The sequence below is a fragment of the Cryptomeria japonica genome, chromosome 8, assembly GCF_030272615.1.
Source record: "Cryptomeria japonica chromosome 8, Sugi_1.0, whole genome shotgun sequence".
In the NCBI taxonomy this organism is placed as follows: Eukaryota; Viridiplantae; Streptophyta; class Pinopsida; order Cupressales; family Cupressaceae; genus Cryptomeria; species Cryptomeria japonica.
The window spans coordinates 741,317,263-741,340,556 of NC_081412.1; the positions used below are offsets into that span (position 1 = coordinate 741,317,263).

Consider the following 23,294-nt stretch of genomic DNA (forward strand, 5'->3'; position numbering starts at 1 on the left):
TCCCTAGGTTCTTCTATATTCGGATAGCCGGCTTTGAAGGAGCTCCGTTTCGACTTCCACGCTATCCAATAGACAAAGTAATTCTTCTAGAAGTGGCAAGGCAAGCACGTCCAGCGGGCAGCTTACTCAGAGACAAGAAGCATTCCGGATTCACCTTCCCTATGATTTTGGGTAACCTAGATGTGCATTTAAAGAATGTAGCACATGCCGATGAGTCACTTGCTGAGTTAGCCTCTTATGGCCTATAGGAACATTTCCCAAGGAAATATTTTGATCATGACAATTTGGCAAAAAGTGCCTATGGCAAGCGCTACAAAGCAAAGGAATCAATTGAAGACTATTGGAAGAATTGTTTTGATGACTATGAGGTCCGACGACGTGAATATTCAAGGTTAAGTGTGAAGCAAATGCGACTTTATGAATAACGTCGGGTCCCGAATCAAGTGACAGATTTTGGAAATTGCTTGCAGGTTCGGGAGTTTGAGGCACTAAGGCACCGCTTGTCGGGCATTGATTGGTGTCAGGATCCAATTACTGATTTTGAGACAGTTATGGCAGCCCCGGGAAGGTACACCGATCATTGGTTACACCAGCAAATGGAGCGACTAACCCATGAGAGAGTTCAATTCACATACCATATGATGGGTAGTCTTGATTCTCAGTCCTGAGAAGATGAGGGAATCTCAAGTGCACCAAAGGAAGAGGTTGAGAAGCCCGAAAAAAGGAAGAAAGCCAAAGCTAATAGAGGGACTCGGATGTCAAAAAGGACTAGAAGGGAGAAGATCCCTATTAGAAGACCAGAAGTCACTTCATCATCCAAGGACCCTAGTTCCGATGATGATGTAATTGAACTTGATTATATACCTGCTCTGCCCTCCCAGAGCGATTTTGATGCATTTGAGGCTGATAATCCTCTGGCACAAAACGAGCTAAATATAGAGGTGAGCATCATTGATTCTGGTGAACCTGAAAACCAAGTTGAGGAAGGAGAAATTCCATCCAATCAAGAGGCTGATGTTCATGAACTCACCCATGGGAGTCGACATGAGTTGCAACTGCATAGTACCGGCAAAGATGACACCACCGTCGAAGGAGAACGAAGGGCAGATGAGACCCATCAGCCCGACAGAACTGAGGAGCAACCATCATATGGGGATACCCGACAGTTGTACAGTGAGGTAGGGGAGAACTCAGCTATAAGCAAAGGGCTAGACACTACCTCTACTCCTCCTATAACAGATCAATTGCAGATATGCAATGAACCAGCTGAAACCTCTAAGGAACAGAGTGGAAATTTGACCATAACATTCGGGCAGGCCATACCTCAGGACTGGTTAGTTGCTCGTGCACAGCGGAAGGAAGCCACCAAGCCACCTATCGGCTTGGAGGATATTTTTTCTCGCATAGGGGAAACAAAGTCCAAAGGGAAGAAAAAGCCCAAGACCTATTCCCGGATCACCAAGGATGAGCAGAGGAATCGCACCATCCATATCACTACCCCGCCTGTTGATAAGCCAATAGATCAAATTGCGTTGGCCGATTATAGCATTACAACCGTCCCGATAGGGCGAGCCACCAAAGAACAAGAAAAAAGGAACCCTGCGATAATAAAAAATTATCGAATGAACTTTCACAGCAGCACTGCAGAAATAGCCAAATAGGTTTCTCCGTCCAGGCTAGAGAAGAGAAGACTCAAGACTGTGAAGTGTGAACTTTATCACCTAGGGTTTGAAGAAAAGAAGAAAATTTAAGAGGCAACAGCAAGGTTATTTGGATTTACCATTTGAAGGGTTGCTATGATGAATGTTTACTGTGTTACAATGTTATATAAATTTTAGATTTCCATGTATATAAATTTAGATTTCCATGTGTATATATATATATATATATATATATATAGCTGTCCCCTGTTCTAGGAAAAAAGAAAAAGTCCTGGAAACCCGTTTCCCCATCCCCCTATCCCAGAAACTCGGGGTAACATAGATCAAAACATAAATTAACCTTGAAATAATTGATTTAGATGAGATAGGAAATGATAAATTGAAAAGATAATTTAGAAATTTAAAGTAAATGGATAGTTATATATTGCTGTCAAATCAATGATGGAATATGGATTTGAAGATGTGCAGAATCTTCATCATAGTACAGAAAATTGACGTCTTCCATGCACTCATTGTCTCAGACTTTGCATAGACCCTGAATCTTTTATGGGTCAATCCCAAGTGACTTGGAAACGATCCCAAACTGTGGATCTGATCTGGCAGACATCAGATATCTACAACTTGGTTTGCTGTATTTATTAATATCTGAATGCAGACAAGAATGGCAGTATTAACAGCTTAGGGGAAGTTGCTGCATTGCTAGGGTCATATTCTTCTAGGTCAACCTCCTACCCAGACCAGCTTTACAGCCTTGGACAAACATTGGAAAAGGGCACACATTAGTGTATGGATGGCCTAAATGAAGATTTTGGTGCAGTAGATTCCTTTCAAGTTCAAAAAATTCAAGTGTTCCTTGAATGATTGCTCTTCTGATAATCAAATGTTCCTTGATGAACTAGGATGATCTCTTCATGTTTTTAATTTCACAAATGAATGTCTTTGAATGTATAGAAATGTGTGTAAATGAATGTAAAATGGGATGGATAACAATCAGGGAGTGCAAAACTTAGCACAAAAGTGTGCGGCTTGTCAATGTGTAATTATAGAGTCATTCCATCAAAATACACCCATAACTACTTCAAAACTTGTCATGGATATACAAATTTCACCATTACAATAGTTAATAAGAATGAATCTCATGTGGCACTAACCAAATAGATTATGACATATTAGAAGAGTGATGATCAATCAAGTTTATCAATCAAGTCTGCGTTGTATGCCAAATTTTGGTAAATTCACATCTTAATATTATGCCACATCAACTAATTATTTATTTCTGTTTTCCCTAAATTTTTACTGAAACACAAATCTATTTTTCAATCTAAGAGTTACACTTGACACAATCAAAGCCAAAAATTTGTCTATAACATTACCCACACAAAAGATATCAAGAACATTAACAACAACAGCAAAAAATTGGAAGTTGCACCTGCATTAACCAGGGTAGAACTCACTTCTAATATCTTTAAAGAGATGTCAGAAATGAAATTGACAGCTGTAACCTTTTTGTTCTCGTTCACTATTTCTTTTAGAGCATTGATACAAAATCACAAATAATGTACTGCTTGACACAAGACTTGGTTGAAATATTCTATTTACTAGCATGCTCAGATTAGAAACTACAATATTTCATGAGTTTATGAAACTAATCATAAAAAACCAAGAGGTGAGACATTAAACTGTAGTCATTTAGTTATAGTTGTACATGTATGATTTCTATAAAACATGTCATGCATACACTGTCTAGATACGAAGCCATGGGGCAATTCATACAGATTGATATCTTTCCTTGCTTTTTACAGACAATTTTTCTAATAAAGACGTGTTCTACAATTGTACTTTACAAATTGTGCTCCAGTTCTTTCATCCTAGAGAGATCACATACACACAAACATTAAGGATCAATAAAGGTAGAAATTGAATTCATTCTCGAAACTTACCAAAGGTGTACGGACAACCACTAACCTTCCTGGGGTTAGTGCCTGTAGAGCTGCACGTGACTGCATGACTGTCTCCTGGATTTCTCCACCCAGTTTCTCTGCTTCCCTTTGCATTTCGTAATATTCTTCAATGGTTGGGTCACCTCGGATACAACTAGGATCCAACCAGAAAACTGGTAGTTAGAAATAAATAAGGAAATTCTATTAATGTCCACTAATATCTGAAATTGGTTGCTGAGATCAAAAATTAAATTCAGTTGTAAAAAGAAAGCATTAGAGTCAAAAGAAAACAGAGTCCAGCAGATAGGCACAAATAGTCACTTCATTAATTAGAAGCTCTAATCAAACATTGTGCTAGAGTGGGAAAATATTTAAATAATCAATTACAAAAGTAGAAAACTCTAATAACTATAATTATAATCTGCAATTCTCATATAAATTTTCAATTAACAATAGTATGAAATCATATCCATCACAAATAAAATAAAATAAGTGACAAAATTTGTGAAAAACAATCTTTATGTGGCATCTTAAGATTTCAAAATCTAGAAGGAATGAATCACACTTTTACAGAATTAGCATGTAGAAATAGTAAATACAGATTAAACAAAAAGGAGAACATGCATGATATCTCGACTCCTTGTGTTCAAGAGCTCATAATACCTAGATGTTTCAACATTCTATAGACACAAGATTATTGATCCTCTATTTTTGTTTATATTTCAGGGAAGGATAGAAGATCTAAAAATAATATAAAAACAGTAATTTAATGACAAAATAAACACATAAGAATGTTTGTTCAAGAGTTGCTGAAATGTATCTTTGTCCACAAATTTTTATGTCACATAAAATTTCAGCTCAACTAGTGCTATTAGTGAAGGCAAGAAAAAGAGTAGACAACTGGTGCTAGGGGAGGCAAGAGTCGTTCTCCATAGCAATGCTCTCTTCTTTCTTACTAGGAATTGATTTGTGTCCTTTATTGTTATTAATTAAGTGGCTTTTGTTTCCTTTGTTTAATATTGGGTTCAGTGGGTTTTTGCTATGTATTCACTTTTATTTTGCTCATCCTATGGTTGCCCAGGTGTTTGTTGGCCTTTTGGGCGATTTCCCCAAGAAGTGAGGCAAGGTACAAGATTCAGGTACTAATCCCCAGTGATGTCATGTCTTGCTGTGGTGTTGGAGATGATGCTTCCATTTTTTTAAAAATAGTGCAATTGGTCGCAAGACTTACAAATCTACCCTAGTATCTGATGAGAATATTTCAGTTCTCAAAGGTGCAGCATTTACTGGAGATGGAGGGACAGAACAGGGAAATTTTGAGCAAGGTAATAATCATGTTACTAACATGAAAATATTCCAAAATGATGAAATGTTAAAGGTTATTGAGAATGAGAAGGAAGAGCATTGGTTTAAGAGTGTTGGGATTTTTTTGTTTTCTTGAGTAAACATTTTATATTCTCTCAAAAGTTTTTTAATGATTGGATCATGTTGGTTTGGAGAAAACAGCTGGCTTTGTATATAAATATGTGCATACTAATCCAAAAAGGGTTGCTTTTTAATTGCTTTGACGCAAAATAGGGTGGTGGCTAAATTTTTTGAAAGTTGCTTAATCCATAGTTAGGGTTTTGTCATTGGACCCTATATTTCACCTGGGAAGATGTTTTTTCCTATTCGTCCTCTAGGTGGATAAAAGTTTCTAGTTTGCCCCCTCATGTGAGGTTTCTTTTGTCTCAATTGCTTAATACTGCATATATAGAAAATCCCATATATGATCAATACTGCATATGAAGCCTTCCCAAAATGAAAGAACATCTCTAGGAGTATAGATGTCTAAGCAATCACTATATGCCATGTGTCCAAAAAAAAATTGAATAAAATATAATTGGGGCTGAATCTGGAAAAAGTGGATGAGCATAGTGTTAGAGCTTTGTTTACTCCCTATGGGTGAGTATGCTTAAGTTCTCAGAATAAACAGAGAGTTCCAACATACACAGAACATATAAACAGAGAATTCAAATGTACTCAGAACATAATTCAAATCACAATAGAGTGGCAAAAGATATGTATTTATTTTATTCAAGAACTTCAATACATGATTATTCCCTGCCTGGGTTCCCTTACATGGCAATATATATAATATTTGGTGGTTGGCCAAGGTACCAACCGTCATAACTGACACTAACTCCTACAGGAACCCATACATAGCAAAATATTATTAAAAACATAACCAAAATGTATTATTGTGTTTTCCGCCTAACATCAACCCCCCTAAAAAGTAATCTTCCAGACGACAGAAACAAAATGGAAGCTCATCAAATCTAAAAACTAATGCTGAGAGGGATGAGAGGGCGTCTTTGGCAGTAATGACGACTAGGAAGTGCCCGCCTGCTACTGAAGGTGCTGGAGACATTGTGTGACCGCCAGTTCCCGTTCTCTTGCCATCTTAACCATGTGGGCTGCCTCAATTACCTTGTTGCGAGCTTTCTGAAGCTCCTCCCCCTATCCATGCAAATGCTTCTCTTTCTCTACCAAGCTAGCCTCCAATCCTGCCACCTTAGCCGCCAGCTCGGCCTTCTCCTTGCCACTCGTTTCCAACTCCTAGATATTCTTGGCCACGGTCTCCTCCAAGGCAGTAACTCGTGAGTTGTCTTGAGCCAACTGCTCCTGGCTCCTCTGGATGTGGTGAGCCAATGTTTTCCTGGCACCCTCAACTTCTCGTATCGCCTGATCCCACTGTGTTGTAATGGCTTCCATCCTGACTACTGTCGTCCTGCGATATTTCTGGACCAGATCTCAGAAGACAATCTCAATTCTACGCAGAGAGCCATGAATGCTAGGCTCCTCGATAACTATCACATTAGCCATTCATGTGTCAATCATCTCGGGAGTTTCAGATTTTGGCCATCCTTTGGTCGTGAAGCAACGAAAAAAATCTCCCTCTTAGTCATCCTTCACAAAAGATAGAAGCCGTTCAACCACTTGAGCAACTCTGGGATCATGTTCGAGCTCAACATCTTTTACAATGTGGCCAACATCACTCAAAAATTTGGCCACTTATCCAATCTGGGATGCACACTGTTGCATAGTGCCGAATGGATCCGCTAAATTGGGCTTCTCCAATCGAAGCACCAGTTCCTCTCCATGAGGAGAGGAGATTACCTGTTCCTCTCTCTGCTCGGTGTGCTCCAATGTCTTCTGATGAGTCTGAGGATCCCCTCCTCCAAATTCCAATCCGCTAGTGCAACCAACTCCCCCAAAAACGCCTGGTGATGGTGGAAGCTCCTGCAATTCTTCCCCTAGTACCCCTAGAGTCTCCAAGAGCCATGAGTCTATAGTTTCCACTTGATGGTTAGTACGTGTAGGACTCAACTGGGCTACTGTGTCCAAGCGAGGAGTCATCGTAAGTGGCGATGAAGCTTCCACATCCACCACATCAATTACCTGGTGCGACACCTCCTTATTCCGCTCTTCCCCTTGTGGTGGTGGTGGTCAGTTGCCACGGTCGTTGTCTAATGGTGCAGGAGGGTTATCGGCTGCCATTACTTCCTTCGCCGTGTTGCTTTCTCCTACCCCTTTTGTCACACCCTCGGCTGGAACCACTCGGAAAGTATCTTCTTCTACACTTTCTTCGTCGGATGAGGATGCCTCCATAGCCTCCTCTTCACTGACCCCGCTCTCTGCACTGGCGAACTAACCCACATTCTGCCATCATCTTTTCCTCTGCGGCTCCCCGCAAGCGACCATGGTGTCCAAGTGGGCCCAATTAAAAATTGGTGGGTTACACGGTTCCACTGTTGAAAGCGGCTGCAACTCATCCCTCTTTTCTGCTAGCACTGTTGTGTGGATGGCTTCTAGGAACATGGCAATAGAATGGTGTGACATGTAGGATACCTTGTGTTGCAACCCTAGACATTCTCGGATGCGCCCAGAGAGAAAAGATGCTCAATTATACACCGTGCCATTCCGCAGCCCATTCATCTGGTACAACATCCACACAACAATATTCGACCCTCTGCTTGCTCCCGTCAATCTTCTCTTGATAATGTCCATGATGCAACGCCATTTCGTATTTGCTAAGAATGCTTTTTTCACATCGTGGCTACTTCCAAACTTCCAAATGTTGTCTTGTTCTTCTTGTCTCAAGGCCCCCCGACAAACCAACCGAACCAACTGTTGTTTCTGTTTCAATATTATCTTCCTGTTGACCACCGGGCTTCCCTGGTTTGGAATCCCAAATAGCCTGGCGAACTCCATGGCAGAGAAGGATATGGTAATGTGGCAGCCGCCATACTTCACCATTGACCTGTGTGTGGGCCTCTCATAGCCCGTCACCATCCCCTTCAGCACAGGTTCAAAATCTTTGATGTTGAAAACTGGCATGGCCAAAATTTTGTCGACCCATGCTCTCTTCAAATTTGTCTTGATGACATTGGAGTCATCCGTCTCTTCCCACCATGCTTTGCAATCACTGCCATTCAAGCCTTCCCATGTCAGGGACTGTACAATCACGGGCTCATCTCTTTGTACTCATGCCTGACCTTTTTTTCCCTTGCTGCTTCTTGGGGTGGTCATGGTTCCTGCGTGTATCACTTTGCTTCCGTCGTCGGGGTTTCCAAAATTGATTCTTGTCATGCTCCCATCAATTTTTATAAACCTGGATATTTTTCCTTCATAAAAGTCTCCCGCCAGATGTACAATTTTTCTATCCAAACAATTACAGCAACTATTTCCGCAATCAAATGAATTCTGCTAGCTGCCTTTTCCGTACGAAAATTCTTCCTAGCCACCTAGTTGACCGTATAGAGTCAATTCTATGCTTCTGTGAAGTTTGTCTAGACTGTTTCTTCCACTCAGTTCCGTACGGATGTCCACCAACCTTGTACGGATGCTTTCAAATTTTTTCTAGATCTCTTCACGTCTGCGACCCGTACAAAATTCTTTCGTCTGCAGCCACAAAAGTCTTCCTCCCCCTTCAGCCGCTTGCAGGGTCCATACGGATTTGTACGACCAATTTCCTTCCTGTACGTAGGATAATTTTTTCTGGCGAATGGGAGAATCCGACCGATTTCTCTCATTTCCGTACAACGCTACCAACCCTTTTGTCTTTGTCTATGCTTTCCATATAGAACCGTACAAGACCATTCTGTCCGTCTATAAATTTTGTACCTATTCGTACGAAAAAACTTCCAACTTCTCCGTCTGCAACTTTCGTATGAATTCGTATGATAAATCTATTGGTTGTACTTTCCGTATGGAATTTCTTCCCACTTCTATTCATACGCGAATTCTTCCGCCTGAAAATTTCCACTGTGTATCCGTACAGGTGTTGAATAATTTTCACGTGCACAAACTTATCAGATTTTCATACTGATCCGTACAAATATTGAATTTCCTCTACAGGTTCTACCGACTGTACAAAGATGTTATAACTAGCAATTTCTCCTCTTCTGCCAACTGTACGGATCCGTAAGACAATAATTTGCCTTTGCTACATGATTTCCGTACGAACTAGTACAGATACCTCCTTCACTCTCCTCTGTTGTTCCGTACGGAATCGTACGGACTTGCCCCTAGTGATTTTTGTTGTTTCCTTCACAAATCCACTTGCTTCTTCTCTACATAATTTGCTTAGAATTGTTGGGTAGGGTTTTTTATACAACTTCACTTTTAGGGTTAGGGTGTAATTTTTCGTTTACTAACTTTATAATATTTCCCATTTGTTTTAATTTTTTAATTTTTCCTAACCCTTTCCCTTTAATTTTTAATACTTGCCTTGCTTTTTCTATTTTTAATATTCTTCTTTTAAAATATTCTTTTAATATTTTCACTTGGCAAAAACTTTTTAATTTTAGCCTTCATACCTTCAATTTACCGTGGTACTTGTCAATTACCTCAGTTGATCATTTTGAGTGAAAACTTGCTTGAGTATGAGAAATGCATGGTGAGAGTTTGCTTTTCTGTATTTAAGGATGAATTTGCCCGATTGAGAACCGTCACGTTTGCCATACTCCTGTTGCACAACCTGAGAAATCATGTAAAGTTATGTGTATATTTTGCTTCCTTGAGTCGTGTCGAGTCTAGGACTCTTGTATATAGGTTTAGAGTAGGTTTTCTTTTTGTGTTTTTAGATTAGAGGTCTTTTGAGCCTTGTTCTTGATTTGCCTTGAGTCATTTGACTCATGATCTAGTGTGGCTCAGGTAGTTTAGTAGTTTTCTTTTGGTGTGCGTTTTAGTTTAGTTTGCTTTGGGTCGGTCTGTCGGTCGGTTTGCTTTAGTTTAGGTGTCTTGAGTGGGAGCCTCCATTTTGTGAGAAAGGCGTTTGTGTTGTTGCCCGCACGCTGGCAATATCCTGGATCTTATGTTAGACTCATTTCTTAGATATCTATTCATGAAGTGTGTGGAATCCGAGGTTGTTCCTCTTTAGCTTTATCATCTGATCAGGACCTGTATTTGACTTGGAAGGGAATCATTTTCTGTGTCTTGATGCCGACATCTGTTGATTACTATATCTTCACACATTAATAGACTCCCAGTCATTATGGTTTTCAGGCAAAGTTGTGATTGGTGAAAAATCTAAAATCTGGCCTCAGCGCCACCGCAATCCTCAAACCCTAGTAAGCTTCACTGCCTACAAGCCAAAGGAATTGACGAAGGAAAAAGCAATATCAAAAGGAAAATGAAAAAAAAGAGAAAACGAAAAAGAAAAATGAGGAGAAAAATGAAATGAAATGAAATATCAAAATTGGCTAAAGGGAATATGCGAGTAACTCCATCGGGGCTATAGACGCCTGGCTGGCAATGGAGCAATGTTCGTGAGCTTCCGGCGATAACCTCGTCGGGACTATGGACGTCTGGCTGGCAGCGAGGCTCTATCCAGGATGCTTTTGAAGTTCAGATAAACTACGTAGCTAATCACAGGGGAACCTGAAAGTTATAGTTGTCTTGTCGAGAGGAATAAATACACTTGCACACACTTGGGTAATCAAAGACTAAGCGTCTAGATATGGTTAAGGATTCTCCTTCTACTTTGAGTACATTTTCTAATCTCTTGATGAGCTAGGTTGAATTTTCCAGAGGTTCTAGGTGTCGATTGAGTCTTTATCTCTGAAATGTTTTTCAACATTTATTCAAGGTGGCACTAGATGTTGTGACGTTTTCACACATCGCCCCATTGCAAATGGGGACCCATGTTTTTTGCTCGTTTTGTTCGTTTTCGCTTTGCTTTTTTAGGGTTTTGTTAGTTTGTTAGTTGTCTGGATTTAGGGTCAAGCCTTAGGGTTTTAATTACCGTCTTTTCAGGCCAGAATCCAGTCAGTTTTGAGAGCTTTTTGAGTTTCCTTGCTAGGATGCAAATTTTGAATGCAATGAATTCGCCAGAATGGTCTATTTTCAATTGGAATTTTGAACGCAAAGTCTAAATTTGTCTAAGTGTTGAAGATGAAATGTGATTTTTTGTCCAATTGAATATTTTTGACCAAATTTTGACTTTTTTGAATTTTGATCCTAGGCATTTCAAATGATTTGTTTTCGCCTTGTGAAGTGATAAAATGTGTAAAATCATGATATTTTGGCCTGTAGGAGCAAAATCGCTCCTGTCCCTTAGTGAAGGACGGGAGCTCGTTTTCAAATATTTTACTATTCCTGCAGGGTCAAGATGAATTACGAATTGGAAGTGATGGAGAAAGGCGAGATCTTTCCATTGAATATAAATTGAAGATTTTCATGAGCACAGAAATGCCTCCAGGAGGAAAATCGCTCCTGTCCCTCAGTGAAGGACCGGAGCTACAATTCAAATTTCGTCTTGTCCTTGCAAGATTTTGAAAGTTTAATGATTTGAGGACGTCCGAAGGAAGATACTTTGCCAAATGAATATAATTTGATATGCAAAAACGAAGGAGAATGACCTATATTGACCATATCGCTCCTGTCCCTCTCCAAGGGACCAGGGCGAGGTACCTTGTAGCTCTCGTCCCTCTCCCAGGGACCAGAGCGATTTCCTTCATTATGCAAAATCCAGACAAAGGTCAAGGCAAGTTTACGTTCAAAAACAAGGAAAAACATGAGATAAATGCGTTGAATATAAATTGAAGATTTTTGGGACGTCCCTAACAGTGCTAATTGCCTAAATCGCTCCTGTCCCTCAGTGAAGGACCGGAGCTACAAATCCAATTTTGCTTTGTCCTTGCAAGATTTTAACGTCTTGACGATGTGAGAAGGTCCAAAGAGGTACATTTTATCAAATGAATATAACTTGAAGTGCTGTCGGGGAGATCAACAGGGTAGCAAGTCCGGCTTGAGTGAGGTCCTGATCCTGAAATTTGGCTAAGTCTGGAATGTCCTGATCCTGAAATTTGACTAAGTCTGGAAACTGAAAAACCTCCAAAAACTAGATTTTGCAATATAACTCCTGGAGGTCTGAAACCACTCTCAAACATCCTGAAAGTATATATGGAATATAACTTAAAGTATAAGAAAGAAGAAACATAGAAGGAAATGTCACTTATACTTAAATGTTATATTCCATTAAAATTGTCCTGATTGAGAGTGCGAAAAGTCAAATTTCGCTCGTGTCCTTCTCCAAGGGTCCAGAGCGAAATGCGCTCGTGTCCCTCTCCAAGGGACCAAGGCGAATCGCTCGTGTCCCTCACCAAGGGACCAGAGCGAAAATGCTTAGTTGAGCCATTCCTGACCTTGTTTGGACGAATCGAGACATCAAAGGCATGGTGAAGGACGAAATGAGCATGATAGAACATCCAGACTTGATCAAAAAACAATGAAATGATGAAGTTTTGCCTAGAGGGTCAAATCCGCTCCTGTCCCTCACTGAAGGACCAGAGCGAAGTTCTTCATAAGGTACGATCTGGGCAAAGATCAAGCAAATTTTATGTTCGAAGGCAAGAAAGGAGGTCAATCGAACCCGTTGAAGACAAATTGAAGATTATCAAACGTCAACAAAGGACCAAAATGCTTAAGTTCGCTCCTGTCCCTCAGGAAGGGACCAGAGCGATTTTTGTTGTAGATGATTTTCTCGCCAAATTTCAACCGATCTCAAGGCATGAATGAATGAAAGGGGGCATTGCGAATCCGTTGAATATAATTTACGAAGGTGATGAAGTGAAATGAGGCCCACAAGAGCAAAATCGCTCCTGTCCCTCTCCAAGGGACCAGAGCGATGAGGTACGTCCCCTTTGTTTTCATAGTTTTGGCGCCAAATAAACAATTCAAATTTCCTTAAATGCTAAGTTCGATAATTTTTGAAAATTCAATTAAGTAGCATTTAAAATTTGCGCTTGATATTCATTAATTAATTGTTTTGCCTTGTAAAAAATCGAAATTGTTAAATTAAAAAAAAAAACGTTGGCAAATAATTAATTATTTTAATAAAAATTGAGTGAGCGCTTGATATTTATTTGTTTATTTTACACAAGGTCGGCCTTGGTTTTTATTAAAAATGGCTTTTAATTATCTTTGTTTTCACCAAGTCGGCCTAAAGGTGAATAAGAGGGGAGCGCTATAAAGGGAGGGTGAAAATTGTTATTTTCACATCATTATTTGTCATTTCTTACATGCGATCTTGAGGAAGACAAAGCAAAGTGCGAAGTTGTATTCAAGGAGCGAATTTCATTTCAAGTTAGAAGGCGCTAATAACTTCCAAGGTGGTGCGAACTTGAAGTTTCCATTTGAGCGAAGTTGCCTAGGACGTCAAAGACATATCAAAGATGGCGAAATTGCTAACTTGAAGAGGAGATCATGTCAAAAACTTGAAAGGTGGCGAAATTGCTATTTTGAAGGGAGATCACGTTGAGGACCATCTTATTTCAAATTTTGCCTAGGCAATTTTACTCATTTTGCATTCTAGAGTTAAGCTCTCAAAGAGGTATGACGATATGGATTTATTGTTTTAATTTCGAACGTTGATCGTCATTTCCTTAATTTTGGATTTTGAAATTTTGTTTTGCCTTAGCTCAGTTGTTTTTAGGAAATGATTAATAAAGGACTTATCATTAAGTTTCCTAAAAAATTGCTCTCTAATTTATGTTATGTATTGCAAAATCATGGTACTAATTTTGAAATGTTGTGTAGGCATCAAATGGAGGTCTCTTCAAGGAAAATCAAGCCGGATCCAGGACGGTCTTCGCCGGGACGGTCTTAGCCAGGACAAGGGCGAACTCTTTCAATCCAGTATTCCAAGGCGAGGTACATCATCTTCCTGCACATCAAGGACGCAAGGAGTTAGAACAAGGGCTCGTTGAAGAAGCAAAATAGTTCTAGATGAATTAATTAAAGCAAGCTTCTCAACAACATCAAGTTGAATATCTACCAAGTTCCAAGTGTCAAATGAGGTGGCGTCCTAGTCATCATTTCTCCAGTCAGTGTGTTCCACCTCAGCACGTCCAGATTCAATGTACTTAACTCATGGAAGGTGGCACAAACTCCGATGTACCTACCCCGGCTATCCATTGGTCGATTTTTCTAGAAGGGACATGTGTCCAAGCAATACAATTTTATCATTGGTCAAGCATTAAATGTTATGTAATGGTTGTAACAAACCCTAATTAGGGTTTTCATTGTAAAATCTTGGCCATTGATCTTGAATTGATCTAAGCCATCAAATTGTATTGTGGGCACTATATAAGCCCAGGCATTTCATTTTGTAAGAGAAAAATTTTAGAGATGATTAGAGAGAGTTGTAAATAGTTGGAAGAGTTAGAATATAGTTGATAGAATAGCAATTAGAGTAGAATAGGAGGACAAGGCAAGAAATTGTTGCCATTGATTGTAAACAAACTCCATTTTCATTGAAGTAATGGTGAAATATGTCGTTTTCTTGCAATTTGCATGGTTTCTTGTTGAGTCTTCAATCTTAGATGGTAGATAATTAGATGAATGGAGGAAATGTGATTGATTGATGGTGGAATTCGTACATCCATACTACTAGCAGTTTGTTGATTGCAAACTTGCCTTGTGTAGTCAACTGGAATCGTTCAGCTTAAGCTCAATTTCAATTTGTCGCCTCTTCATTGATATGCATCAACTTGGATGGTATCTATGCCTGCGGTGATAATTTGAACATCATAAAGCTCCCCTTAGAAGATTGCACTAGTCTTGTGTAGATGTTCCATTGATGTCAAAACAAGATCTAGTTAGAGTTTTGTCAAAAATCAAATCATTGCTCCTACATTCTTAGTATTAGGATTAGATCCTCTCTTCGCCCTTCCTTTTTCATTTTTTCAAATCTAAGTTAGTAAGAGCCTGTGTCCAGCAAAGCAGATCGGAAGTTCAATGTAAGTCCCCTTGTGATTCCAGCAAATCACATCATACCACTGGAGCTTGTCCACACATGGAGACCCCACTAAAAGAACCTTGGAGTCTACCTAACTGATCCTTTACGCGAATCTTCAGCAGTTAGAGACTATTTTCTCAAGAGAGGATAAGATGCCTTTAGGTATTTTATTCTGTGTATGATTGTGTATAAAATACACGTCAACATGTCCCCACTTCCTGAGTGATCTATCAGGATGGGGAATTTACCTGACACCCATCTCCACAAGTGAATTCTAGCGTTTGGGGACGATATACTTGCCAAAGGGAATCATACACTTAGTCATTTTTATGGCTTTGGTAAGTTAATAAAGTAACTTTTTTCCCCCTTGGCACACTTTCCTAAGTGAATTATATTTTAAAAAGTGGCCCCATTCAATGATAAGCTGACCCCTCATGTTGAGCGAACCATTATGAAGCCCAAAGATTCCATTTGGAATCTTCTAAGATGCCATGTAGGGTTTTGATCTAGGGTTAGGAGGCTTATAAGGCTTGTACGTGCCAATTGGGAGGTATGCTTTTGGGAAATTATTGAATCTTTTACCTTGCAGCAGTCTGCCATTGCAGGAACAGCTTGAGGAAACCTGATTGCAGACGAAAACCTTTGATCTGGGCCTGGTTGGACGATACCCCAGCCATTCACACTACATCAGCATTCAGAATTCACCTCATATTTGGCCATTTGGGGTCACAAATCAGAGGTTACTGATTGTAACAGGAATTATAGGGTGAGAACCACAGCTCATAGCAGATTGGAGGGTCTCTTCAGCAAAATAAGTGCATTTATGACAGCCGTACCATTTTGGGCAGCCTGGGGTTCCAAATAAAATAATTGGAGGGTTTGGAGAGTTAGAATTGCTTGTGATTTGATTGTTGGGGTCTAAATAAGAGATCACAGTAGGTTTGGAGGGAAGAAAATATCAGATCTGAGCAGCAGCAGCAAATCATTGGGGAAAAAGGTCACAATTTGGGAATCTTGCTTGACAACATTTTGGAATTCTTAGCTGACTTGCTATTTCTTCTCATATTTTGTTTTGGTAATTCATTATTAGTCAAATAAAGCTCATTGGAGCTGTTGTAGTGCTTTGAAAGCTTCCGTTTCAGTAGTTAGTGCATTGTGGGTCAATAAACGAAGCTCATCCAGGAAGGCGTTGGACTCTTGGTAAGACAATTGGGCTTAATATCTCTAATTTGGTATTCTGATTTCTTTAAAAGCTGCAATAAAAATCAGAATCTTGAATTTAGTTCAGTTGATATTCATGTTTGGCATCTATTTTCCTATAAGCATTGTCTATGTTTCTCGCATAAAACATCAAAACTTCAAAAATTCAAAACCTCATCAAATTCTAAAGTAAACAATTCGCCGGTCAAAGAATTTGAATTTGTAAACAAACAACAGATTGGATCAGATTTCTAGTCAGGGATCTTTCACGTCGCCAAAATATGCATTCGTATGTTGCTTATGCACTCGAGGCACTACAATGCCTTCAACTTGCTTCGACAACAACCTTTCTTCTATGAAGGTGATTGGTTTGTCCAATCTTTGTCGAGTCTGTAAGGTTCTACAGCGACCATCGAATCTTCTTCCACTTCCTTACTCCTTCCGATGGTCCAATCCCCCTTCGTTGCATAACCCAACATGTTGATTGCTATTACTAGTTTCTCATGTTCTCGATAAATCTTCAATTTGGAGCCATTTACACGGTCACGTATAGGATTGTCATCCAGGGTAGAAAGTTTTACTGCTCCATTCTTCCCGACTTCTCTGATTTTATAAGGCCCCGACCAACGAACTTTGAACTTCCCAGGTTGAAGTTCGTTGCGGTCGTTATACTGTAGAACCGACTGATCGGGACAAAAGTTCATCTGCCGCAGATGTTTATCGTGCCAATACTTATGTCGGCGTTGGGCCACCTCCATCGCCCACTGCGCCATCATTCGTCATTCATCCAACCAGGTGAGATTCATAAAACGGGCATTGAGACTGTCCTCGATTCCAAGTCAATTGTCTATTGCAATTTGCAAGCTTGGTACAGTGTATTTTGCCGACACCACGGCCTCTTGGCCGTACATGAGCTGGAAGGGTGTGTGACCCATGGTCACTTTGTATGTTGTACGGTATGCCCATAGTACCGTCGGAAGACGTTCCTCCCGATCCTCCTATTCCACTCCACATGACTTATAAATGATGGATACGAGCACTTTATTCGTTGCCTCCGCCTGACCATTTGCCCGTGGGTAGTACGCTATTGACAGATTGTGAAAGTCTAAAAAATCCACCGTCATTGTATGAATGACTTGATTAACAAAGTGATCTCTCCGATCACTTGTAATCTGGATGGGGATCCCAAACCTGGTTACATTTTGCTCGTACAAGAACCTTGTCGTACTTACGGCAGTATTGTCTGGGAGAGCTCTGGCTCCAGCCCACTTCGTCAAGTACTTCGTGGCTACAACAATGTACTGACACCTGTGCATGTTGCTCACTTTCAGGGTTCCCACAAAATCCAAACCCCATCTTTCGAATAGTTCCTGCGGCTGAGAAGGGAATAGAGGCATAAAATCTCGTTTAAGTGGTTTCCCCATACGCTGACATGTATCACATCGCACAACCCATTCCTGTGCATCGTTATGCAAGGTTGGCCACCACAGCCCTGCCAATTGTACCTTTTGTGCCATAGAATTAGGTCCCATGTGGCCTCCTACCAGTCCATCATGAACTTTTAGTACACTCGGAATTTCCTCCTCCATCACACATTTGCGCAAGATCTGGTCAGTTCCCATCTTGTACAGTAGGCTATTGATCAGCTGGAAGGTTTTGCTCTTTACACTACCAACTTAAATTGCTCCCCTGGCGGCATGCCCTGTGGAAATGTTGAAGTGGACAAATACTCCTCGATATTCTCGTACCATGGAGGTAACGCTACTATTTGGAACAAATGCGCATCTTGGAAGTCTTCATTCACCCCTTTCGTGGGTTCATCGGACTTGATCCTCAACAACCGATCGGTGATGACGTGGCTCTTCCCCGACAATGGTGCCAAAATGTTTACTTCGTATGGTGAGTATGCTTAAGTTCTCGGAATAAACAAAAAGTTCCAACATACACAGAACATATAAACAGAGAATTCAAATGTACTCAAAACATAATTCAAATCACAATAGAGTGGCAGAAGATGTATTTTATTTTATTCCAGAACTTCAGTACATGATTATTCCTTGCCTGCGTTCCCTTACGTGGCAATATATATAATATTTGGCGGTTGGTCGAGGTACCAACCGTCATAACTGACACTAACTCCTACGGGAACCCATACATAGCAAAATATTATTAAAAACATAACCAAAATGTATTATTGTGTTTTCTGCCTAACAAGCTCCTCAATAACTTTCCAACATTGCAAAAATCACAAAAATTGTGAGATCATGGCAAAAAAGTTTTGGGCTCGAAGACCCAAAATGGAAAAATTGCCTTCAACTAGCAATAAAATTCAGCTAGAGCAAAAATATGAAAAAAACTTGTACACCACTACGAAATACGTGGAAACAACTTTCCATCAAATATCTCATTTCCAAAATTGTAACACCTTGACGGGAAATTATGCTCAATAGAAATAAATCCACTATTCGGGCTCTAGAGTGGCCAAACTAAACGTCTGGGGCTGAAAAATCGATCACCCACAAGACTGTTGATGTTGGCTGAGGGAATAAAAACACACCACCACACAAGGCAACATCATTGGGCTAGTAGGTAATTTCAGGTGGGTGGTGATTACACAATCTCCGGAAAAGAAAAAAAACTATGCTTATGAAAAAGGCACTTAACCTAAATTTTAAACACTAAATAAAATTTTGAAAAAAAAAAAAATATTGACATCACCTATTGATAGGACTGCCATACCCTATGTACCCGAATGATTCAATGATGGTGCAAAAAGTACCTATAAAGAATATGCCATTAAATATTCTATGTTTTCCTAGCCAACTAAGTAGTTAGAACCTAAGACGAAGTGTACAAATTGTTTGGCGTCATTCACTATGGAGAAGTGTACAATTGTATGGATTGCAATAATGGCAATAGGGCAAAATTTTCCTCTAAGGGCACGGGGCAAAAGTTTTTAATTCTAGCAATTTGACAATTGAACTTAGGGTTTTTAAGCCTTTGGATGCAATGGCGAGGTTTGTTTTGGCCCAAATACTCTAAAAATTCAGCTACCTCCCAGATTGGGCAATCCCCTCCCAACTTCAAACCCTTGTAGATCTAGCGTCACAAGGTCGATTTGGGCAAAACAAAAGACAAAACCGAGTTTATTCTCCCTAAACTCAATGGTGAGCTCAATTTTTCTCTATCATACTTCAATATGAACCTGCAATGAAAACCCACAAAACACGAAACCCCATCTCTGGTGGTTTTTACGATCTTTTTTAATTCTCAAGGTCACCATATGATGCAAGCGAACACCATACCCAACTTTACTAAAAACAACCATCCACCCTCAAATCTGAGAAGGATTATGCATGGCCATGGCTTTGATTCCATGTAGGAGCTAAAGATTAGCTCAATACCCAAGATCACCTACAAAAACATAAGAAACCTTTCACAAGAGAGTGTTCAAGAAATGAGCTTGCTTGATATTAAGATCTATGAGATTGATCAAATGATGATCAATAAGATATGATATAAAGTGTACAGAAGCCTTTCTTATACAGGCACGGTGAGTGATAGGATTAAACACGAGATTGACATGTTTTTTTGAAGAGAGTCATCCCATTCATGTACAAAGGCAATTCTTCAAGGGAAACAAACTTTGTTAACTAATCGCAATAAGCTTACCAACAATCTTCAGTACTCCTTTGACATCAAGCACAACCTTCTAACAATCTCATCTATACATAATAGGCTTAGACAGCAAAACCCTTTGTGACATGACTTTGACATCAATGACAACTTCGTCTTTGTACAGTTGACATCAACGAAACATTTCCAAGAGTAAAGATCAAGAGTATTCCAGATTCTTTGAAACATGACGAGGATTAAATCAAAATGTTTCTATGCTATTTCATCTGTCCATTAAAGATTTTATATGAAGCATTTCTTCACGTCTTGTTATTTTTGTTATTTGTGGACATTATTGTATCTTAGTTTTTTCTTTACTCTGTAATTAATCAAAATTTACAGCAGATCTCTTGTTCCATTAATTAAGAAAGTAGGAAATAAAATATTACTCAATAGCTGCCCTCATCTTTGAAAGCTCTCCCTCTCCCTTCTGAAGTTGTTTCTGCTGTTCATACAGAGCTTGTTGTGCATGAAATTCAGCAAAGCTCCTCTTTAACATGTCTTCTACCTGAAGTTCAAAATATCAAATTAATTAAACCATCAACATAAAGCTCTAGTATTTTATATATTTCTACAACCAAAATAATTCAATCAGCTAATCATCCCAAGTTATATCCAGCCATCAAAATATTTGACAATGAAGTAAACAGGGGTGATTTTATATAGAACAGTAATATAGTAAAAACCATAAAATGGCCTTAAACTTATGGATCTCATTTTATTCATTACAAAGGTCAATCTAAAGAGCAAATATACAAGAGAGCCATGTTCAACCAGATTAGTTCAGATCACATAAAGCACATAGTAAAATATATTTATTATAGAACAACACCTGTTGAACTGCAGTATAGTAGAGATCAATAATCTTAATTACAGTAGCCTCCAGTATTAACAGTCCTTAAGTGCATTATATTAACTACTGCTTTACTGTAACAACCCAGTATGTGTTTTCTGCTAAAAGCTTAAGACTTCCCCTTGCATATTCTGTCATCATGGTTATTGAATAGAAATCAAACATAATTACCAGTTAAGATGAAAACTTCATAACCCTAAGAATATTCTGTGTCTTGCACAGCTCAAGCTCAATTGAAAATATTGAGAAAACTGACAGTATCAGTCTTACAAAACTTATATCAATCTTAAAATGAATGGATTGAAAGCCAAAACTATGGGGAACTGGGTTTCAGAAACTAAGATGTGTAGTTATCCAAGTTGATAAATGGGCCATGCATAATCATATATACCTTCAGATCTTCAACACGAAGTAGATTTAAAATCATGCTGTAGGTTAATCGAAACTGGGATTCAAGCTTTGTTGGTTTTCCAGTAATTAGATGCTTCAAGTCACTCTCCTCTGGTACTTCATCCCAACAAATCAGGATGACTATACCCACCTGCAATGAGGATGTTAGATGGAGACTTAATCTAAAATGATTCATTACAACTGCAAAGACAGAAAACAGCCAAAGACACATGACGTATCCAAGAAAAATGAATTTTCGAGCACATGAACAAAAGGTATGTCTACAATGTTCTCTTTTCTATAGCATATTATCTCAATAGAACATAAAACTACTCTGTTTATATTAACCAACCTCATCTAGCCCCCGCCGACCTGCTCGCCCAGCCATTTGCGTATATTCACCAGGGAGCAATTGTCTGAATGATTTTCCATCAAACTTTCTCACAGTGTGGAAGGCTACCTGAAACATCAATATTTATCCCTAAAATACGGTCAGAATATACCATAAATCATTTTAAAAATAGAAACCACCATACTATTTTTTTATGCTCATATATGAACATGTCCAAAGGGACACCTGAAATGATAGAAGCAAAGAAAAGGGTAAGGACTGGAATACCATGTAAGCAATGAATAATATAATTAACAATTTTACCTTGTCCCTAATATAATACAGAGGTGTAATAAACATTCGTAGCAAATGGTTTGTTTATATTAAGAAATAGCCTCCAAATTTTTTCCAAAAGGATATGACTTGCTGCTTTGTTCACGTATGGTAAATTTCTTTATAAGGAACCAAAATGTACAGAAATACAAGCAGATTTGTATATGATCAAATACTAGTATTATTTCTTTAAATTAAAAAAATTACGCTGATAGGAAGTGAAAATTTACAACAGCAATTCAACCTATTGCACTTCTTTGTGTGAATGACCTCAAAAAACTCCATTTGTTGACTCAAGGAATAGGTCAACACTGTGGGCAAAACAAGAGCTACATAACAATGTCGGGTACTACACCTATAGAAGTTAACAAACTGCCACATATGCAGTTGCATCATTGGTCACTATTTGAATGACATTTTCCACTCTCACCTCCATCATCACCTCTTGTTGCACAAGGTCTCTGCTTTTTTAATTTCATTGAAGGCATCAGGTGGCTTTAAAGAGCCTAGCTTGCCCCTTGAAGCTATTAAAGAGTTGATGAGTCTTCTATTCCTACCATTCATCCACCTGTCAGCTCAAATGGTGCAACCTTCATTTTCCTTTTTTTTGTTCTTCTACTAATAACCACGTATTTTGATTTGGAACTCATCCTACAACAATGGTCCACTCCACTCATGATGACTTGGGGCTTAGAACCCTTAACTTGTCGTAGTCAATGCATTCATCCACTGTTTTTAATAAAGTCTTGAAGCAACATTTTTTATTATTGTTGTTGAACCAAAATCTTGCACATGCCAACTTTACCTCATGTTGCAATTCTCTATTGCATGCAATACCTTCCAATGAAGATTGCACAACAAAAGTGTTATGAGGAACAAAGCAGCTAGAACTAGAATTGCCCACACTTAATGTTCCTCGTATCGGTGGCCCAATACAAGAAGAGACCCATATCTCTCTTTGACCATACAAAACATAACACTAAGCATGGTACTACAATTGTCTCCATTGTAGTCTTTTTCTTTGCTTTGCTTTGCTCATATGCTACAACAAATGCTTTTACCTCTCTTTCCAACTCTAGACCAACTATTGTCTCGGCGAGGGATCTACAAAATGTTATCTTTAAGTTGATTCACGCCTCCATACAAACTCTTAGTACAATGGATACAAATAATCTCTCCTCGCTCTAGACCTTGTGTCCATGTTTCCAGCAAAGATCTCTAGGTTTGTGTAATGTCCCCCCTTTGAAATAGAATTTAATAATAAATAATAATAATAAAATTAAAATATTAAGAATTAAATTATAATATAAAGAATATAATTAATTAAAATTTAATTAAGTTAATGAATGGTTAAAAGACATGGAAGGAAAAGTTGTGACTCCCTCAACAATAAGATATAAAAGGGAGAAGAAAACCTCATTTGGGAGGGGGATAACTTGGAAATCAGAAGTGCAGATCTGATTTAAATAAGAAGTGCAGGTCTGATTGTGAAAGGTTGTGTCCCTTTCAAAGGGCAGAAATAATGAAGAGTTGCACAGTTTCAAAGGGTGTTAATGGTGAAAGGGTGTGTCCCTTGCCAAAGGGCATACATGATGAAGAGGTATGACCTCTCCCTCACATTGAGAGA

General features: G+C 39.0%; 1 protein-coding gene across 2 annotated transcripts in view; it reads right to left on the reverse strand.

Annotated features, from left to right (window-relative positions):
- Positions 1-23,294, reverse strand: part of LOC131061434 (DExH-box ATP-dependent RNA helicase DExH11) — a 334,783-nt gene that overhangs the window by 58,827 nt on the left and 252,662 nt on the right. For both annotated transcript variants that reach the window (XM_057995124.2, XM_057995123.2), the window contains exons 16-19: positions 21,356-21,463; positions 21,005-21,154; positions 20,150-20,268; positions 3,602-3,755 (exon numbers count right to left, since the gene is read on the reverse strand). In XM_057995124.2, coding sequence (XP_057851107.1) covers positions 3,602-3,755; positions 20,150-20,268; positions 21,005-21,154; positions 21,356-21,463 — 531 coding nt within the window. The remainder of the gene's footprint in view (positions 1-3,601; positions 3,756-20,149; positions 20,269-21,004; positions 21,155-21,355; positions 21,464-23,294) is intronic.